Raw genomic sequence first — 6000 nt, forward strand, 5'->3', positions numbered from 1 at the left:
TCGAGTATGGGTCACCATACTTGACAATACGTCACGACTTTTACTTTACTTTTTTAAATTAAAACGGCCAGTAGGTGGCAGCAAGTCATTGTTAATAAGTGAGTCGTCGCGATTGAACCGAATCATTTAAACGGTTGATTGATTCATTCAGGAACAAAACACAGCATGTTGCTCAGAGATACAAAACAGTGCTGTGGCTGTGTTTGCAATGATTTTTGGTGGAGAAATAGAGCAAAAACAGGCAATACTGTCTAAAACACAAGTCCATTTAATATTAACTTGTTTATTGAACTGTTGTATAAAATCAATATCATATTTGTAATCATGCTGCTTTTTGGAGGGAAAACGGGACTCTTCGCGTTGATAATAATTATGAAATTACATAAATGATATTTTCTGCCCCCATAAAGTATTGAAGTATTTTGCTCTGCCTATATAAAGATTGCTTCACCCCAACTTCTTCCTCGTCGGCTTTTCCCACGTTTTCACAGCAGCTTTATCAAGAACAGGCTTGCTCTGCGGTGAGAGATGCGGCAAAGAGCCAGGCAGAGGAGGAGAGGAGAGGAGTTGAATCGGTAAAGTGCTTGATAGGGACTCGCAACGGAGGCAGGCATCTAACCTATCCTAATGTGTGCGCGTGCTACGAGTGTAGAATACATAAACACTTTTCAATAAAACTTAAATTCATCCTCCGCGGTCAAGTCAAGTGTGTTCATAGAGGTTTCTATGGGCCAATGAAATATTACACAGTCATGCCACTAAAGCTTATTTGAATTGAATTAGAAAGAGAGAGAGAGAGAAAAGCTTCTACGAGTTTCTGTGTTTGAGTGAGTGTGTGTGTGAGAGAGAGTTTGTGTGTGTGTGAGAGAGTTTGTGTGTGTGTCTGCCTGTGTGTGTGAGTGTGTGTCTGTCTGAGAGAGAGAGTGTGTGTGTGTGAGAGAGTGTGTGTGTCTGTCTGCCTGTGTGTCTGTGTGTGTGAGTGTGTGTCTGTCTGAGAGAGAGAGTGTGTGTGTGTGAGAGAGTGTGTGTGTCTGTCTGCCTGTGTGTCTGTGTGTGTGAGTGTGTGTCTGTCTGAGAGAGAGAGTGTGTGTGTGAGAGAGTGTGTGTGTCTGTCTGCCTGTGTGTCTGTGTGTGTGAGTGTGTGTCTGTCTGAGAGAGAGAGTGTGTGTGTGAGAGAGAGTGTGTGTGTCTGTCTGCCTGTGTGTCTGTGTGTGTGTCTGTCTGAAAGAGAGAGTGTGCGTGTGTGTGTGTGTGTGTGTGTGTGTGAGAGAGAGAAAGTGACAGTTGAGATTCAAATTCATGAACATTCCGTCATTGTAAGTCTATGGGAATATTTTTGCCTGTTTTTTCGTCCGCTGTGTGAACATCGTAGGACCGATCACTTAGAAAAGATACAGCACTCCTCTCCTCAATGAGCCGGTTGATTTGACACCTCAATCATGAACTGAACAGACAGATTCCTCTTTATTAATCACTTCCCAAGTCTAGAGAACTAAATCATAAGACAAACTAGCGTTAGCATAAATCTGTTGTATTTTCCTCCTGTTACGGTTTGCTGCAGGAGTTGTAGCAATGTGTTGTGAATCTAAAGGAACAAAAATTAATATGTTATTAGACACAAGCTAATAAACAGGCTATTAAACACACAATATATATTTTGTGGTTATCCTTGCACCCTCTGAGTAAGTTGAGACTGGAGAGTTTGTGATCGTGAGATTCATGACCTCCGGTCGGAGTCAGACTCAAACACAACATCGAGTCCCTGATGAATGAATAATTGAAAATATAGGATGTACAGAATAATCAAATATCTCAATTTAAACTAACCAATATTTGTGATTAGTTACTAATTAGAAACACATTCTAAATTTAATGATCACTTGAGAATTGGAGTTAGATTAAAGCAGGAGTAGTAGTCCTTCACACATTATACCTTCATCCACGCCGCTGGATTTCATCATTGAGCCGATTAGTGATCCTTACAAGACTTATATATCATAGTTACACTATAATGTTACTCTTATTTTAACATTATCACCTGTATAGTACTACAAACGGTTTGAGGAGTGAAAACGATGAACTAGTTCAGCATCACAATCAGGAATCATGTAGAGTGAGTTAAATTAATGTCTCGGCTGCTGGCAAGATAAAATCTCTATAGCACCGATCCTGGTGTGAGAGAGAAAAGCAGAGCTCATACAAACACTCTCTCACCCTAAAGCTGAAACACAATCCCAGAGATCATTCATGTTCTTCACTCTCTGCAGGCTGATTAACTGCAGTATTGGAGAGGAAGGCTGTGCTGCTCTGAGTTCAGCTCTGAGATCAAACCCCTCACACCTGACTGAACTGGATCTGAGCTGTAATAAACCAGGAGACTCAGGAGTGAAGCTGCTCTCTGCTCTACTGGAGGATCCACACTGTAAACTACAGAAACTACAGTAAGTTATTGATTCAATGATGTAATTTATTATCTTGTATTAAAGCAGATCTTAGTGTATTTGATCTTTCTCTCTATTGTACAGTATTTGACAGAGGAAACTCCACAAGCTCTAAACAAGTGAATCAAAACAACACGTCCTGAACAAGACTGTCACCTGGACATTAATACTGATACTGATCCAGCAGTTTCATACGTGAAGGATTTTGTTATTAATTTTTATTCAGCCTACATTTTTTTCCAGTCTCATGGGAACATTTGTTTAAATAATTAGATTGGACATACTAACTGCACTGTAATAATTTAGTGTGAAAGTACAGTATATTCCAGGTTAATAACTGCATTGCTTTCACAGTAATTTCACAGTGGGACTACTCTTGTATTGAACTGCACTCTCAGTAATTTCTTGTAAACAAACAGCGTCATACTGTGTTTTGTGCTGTGCATATGTATGAAGGTCCCCAGCATGTGATGCAGCATGAATAAATCATGCTGTAGAGTTTTATTTTTTATAATTCTTGTTGGTTTTGTGTTTTAAGTCAGAAATTTGAATATGAATATGCTAGGTCAAAGACAACAGTATAGTATATGACAGTCATGATCACAGTTTACCAGCAGAGTGCTCCAGTCTCAAGGAGAGAGTTTGACATAAACATACTGTAATAAACTAAATAAATTAAATATGTAAAACATCAATTATTTATAAATAGATCTCTATTTTAACAGATCTAACTATGACCCCTCTGGGATTCACAAATCTTGGTAAATCTTTGCTTTGAATATTTTTTGCCAAGCTTTCTTCCAATGTATATTATTCAATAATTACTCTTTTGTGGTAACTTTTTTGTCATGGAAATAAAATAAAATAAAAAAATACTGTTTAATATATTTATTAAGACATATTGGGTCAAATATATCTTTACCCCTGAAAAGCACATTGTACTATTTTTTTTCCTGTGTTAAATAGTTTTGGTGTCTTAAAGTAAGTCCAGAAGATTACCCTTACAAAATAAATAAGAAATACTTCAGTTGATTCAAGCTATCAGGCTAAATTAACGACTGCAACAATTTATCCCCTGGTCATGCCACATCCCTAGAAAAATACATGTGTTGTTTATGATAATCAGTTTATTGCCAAAGCATGGCATTTCAGGACACAATGAAAACAAGCAACAGTATCCAGCAATATCCTGTCTTATTCTTATTTGAAGGGACATGTCTTCCTTTTTTATTCTTCACCTGTTCACCTGTCATGTTATAAACAAACAAACAAACACAAACATGTTTGGTGTCTACTGAGAAGCATCACAGATCAGAATCTTTGTGAAAATAATGACTTACAACTGTGACTCAGTCCTATTACTATAAAGACAGCATTAGCATCTCTGGGAATGCAGTGATAAGATTACAAGTCAGGTTTTGGAAAATAACATTTCAAATTGAATAGAATGGGACAAATCAGTTGATTAAAATAGCTGCCTTTCATCACTCACCTTAGACTGAGTTTGATGTCTTTGGTCTTCAGCTGTTGAGGTGTCTCAGGCTTTAGATCAGGAAGACATCCAAGATGTGCAATTTAATGAATGGGCTCCCAATACTAGGTTTGTGGACAGTCAGAAAGTGAGATTAGATGCAGATTGATGCATGTGACTCAGAAGGAGCAGTAGAGCATCCTACAATATGAGTTGACCTTAATTAACCTGTTGTTACTCTGTACACAAATCAACTTATTTTGCTCTATTGCATAAAATGACCAACTTATTGCACAGGCTGTGTGACAGAGCAGCACTGGTTTACATACATCCTTATTGTTTCAGTTTTCTTACCTGCTAAGGAGCTGTGGGTGCACACACACCGTTAGCGCTCAAAGACACATGATAAGGGGCCTATGAGAGGGCCTTGGGTTTACCCATCACTTTACCCCATGATGGTCATAAATACTGCGTATGAGTGGAAAATAACATTTTGCTTATAATTTTCATTTTTTCATATTTAAAAAAACAACAACATTATTTTGTATTTATATTTATCTGGTTACACTACACTACTTTTAGCATTATGTTTCAACTTTTATAAATTAGTATGTTGTGTGTTTTTCAGAATGTATGCTAATGTATGTTTTACCATTTGATTCCATCACTGATCTAATATTGTCTGAGAGTCTAATTGTGTTTTTCCTTATAAATGCTACAGCGTCCATATTTTCTTCAGAAGTCAGAAAGAGCTTTATTATCAACTATGTTTACACACACAAGGAATTAGACGACAGCTTCCAGTGCAGAAGAAATAACTGATTTATTCTTGATAGGCCTGTTATATTGTCAAATGTTGCATTGTTTATGGTAATAAGTTCAAGCATGTGGCTGACCCTACAGGTTTATTCCTAAACAGATGTTCTCTCTTATAATAAACAATACAGTACTGTACGAACGGTTCGCGAATCGGTTCGACTGAATCACTCAAAAGAACGACTCGTTAGCGAGTGGCCTCCTGAACCCGTGATTTAGCGCCGCCTGTCGACCGACCGCAGATCGCATCTGCTCCACATTTTCTTCTGAAGCGAAGCTCCGCCTCTGAACATCGCAAATCTGTGTATGTGAGAGATGAAAGCCGTCCGGACCGTGTGCATGAGCAGTGAGGTCCTCGACCATCGCAGTCCAGCTTGAGCTTCGGTTCGGTGATGGCCGCGGCTGTGGAGAGAGGAGGGGTCCGGGCCGCCTTCATGAACCCGGGGCTCGGTGCACCCGCTCCCGCACCCGCCGCCGCTGCGCCCGGAGGATCAGCCATGTCCGGAGCTGGGGGCTCGGGCTCGGGTGCGGCGGGTTTGGGTCCCATCATGCCTGTGCCTATGAATTTATTTGCAACGTGGGAGATTGACCGCTCATCTCCGAGCTGTGTTCCGAGGTACATCAAACCTAATGCTATTGTTCATGTGTGTAAATAAAGCTTCGGGACACTAATGCATTTCGTTGCTTGCATGCTCTTCTGTGCAACATGGGCTTTAACTTGCGCATGTTATGCTGAAGGAGGTCAAAACAAAACTCGTGCATTCAGTGTTGCGATGGTGCTGTGTTATGACACATGGAAACATTAATATGTTCATTGTGTGGACAATTATGTTGGCAAGTGTCTGTATGAACACAGAAAACATCAATAGTTGACCGGATTAATGTGCATGTTTCGTAAAGCGGGTCACAACAAATCAGATTCATGCAATGTTGTGATGCTGAAAAACGAAATATTTGGAAACATATGTCAGAGAGCTTTATATAGGTGCATTTCTTGTGTGTTTAGTTTGGTTTATATACACATAAAATCAGAAGTAATCAGCATGTGTTGGGTGTCATATAAACACACCCACTAAAGTTAAAGCATTGCAAAGACAGGACAGTGTGTTTGGATCATGCTTAGTTTAGATGACCTGAAAATGTTCAAATTGACTTTCAGAGACTGTGATCAACAACTTTGTATTCAGAAAGGGTTGTTTTAGTGCCTCATTTCAATATCTTTCTTCTAGATTGGATTTTGTAGTTGTCAAACATTATAAAGTTAAAGCAAGC

The 6000-nt window shown here is 39.1% G+C and overlaps 1 protein-coding gene across 7 annotated transcripts in view; it reads left to right on the forward strand.

Moving 5' to 3' along the window:
• Positions 1 to 3699, forward strand: part of LOC306874642 (NLR family CARD domain-containing protein 3-like) — a 183660-nt gene extending 179961 nt beyond the window's left edge. For 4 of the 7 annotated variants that reach the window (XM_079424797.1, XM_079424800.1, XM_079424801.1 and 1 more), the window contains 2 exons: positions 2268 to 2441; positions 2526 to 3446. In XM_079424797.1, the coding sequence (XP_079280923.1) occupies positions 2268 to 2441; positions 2526 to 2532 (181 nt within the window). In that variant the 3' untranslated portion in view covers positions 2533 to 3446. Of the gene's footprint in view, positions 1 to 2267; positions 2442 to 2525 lie in introns of all 7 variants that reach the window. The other 3 variants (XM_079424803.1, XM_079424804.1, XM_079424799.1) reach the window with 2 other exon arrangements.
• Positions 3700 to 6000: the final 2301 nt, after the last annotated feature.

This window comes from Barbus barbus (assembly GCF_936440315.1).
Source record: "Barbus barbus genome assembly, chromosome: 9".
In the NCBI taxonomy this organism is placed as follows: domain Eukaryota; kingdom Metazoa; phylum Chordata; class Actinopteri; order Cypriniformes; family Cyprinidae; genus Barbus; species Barbus barbus.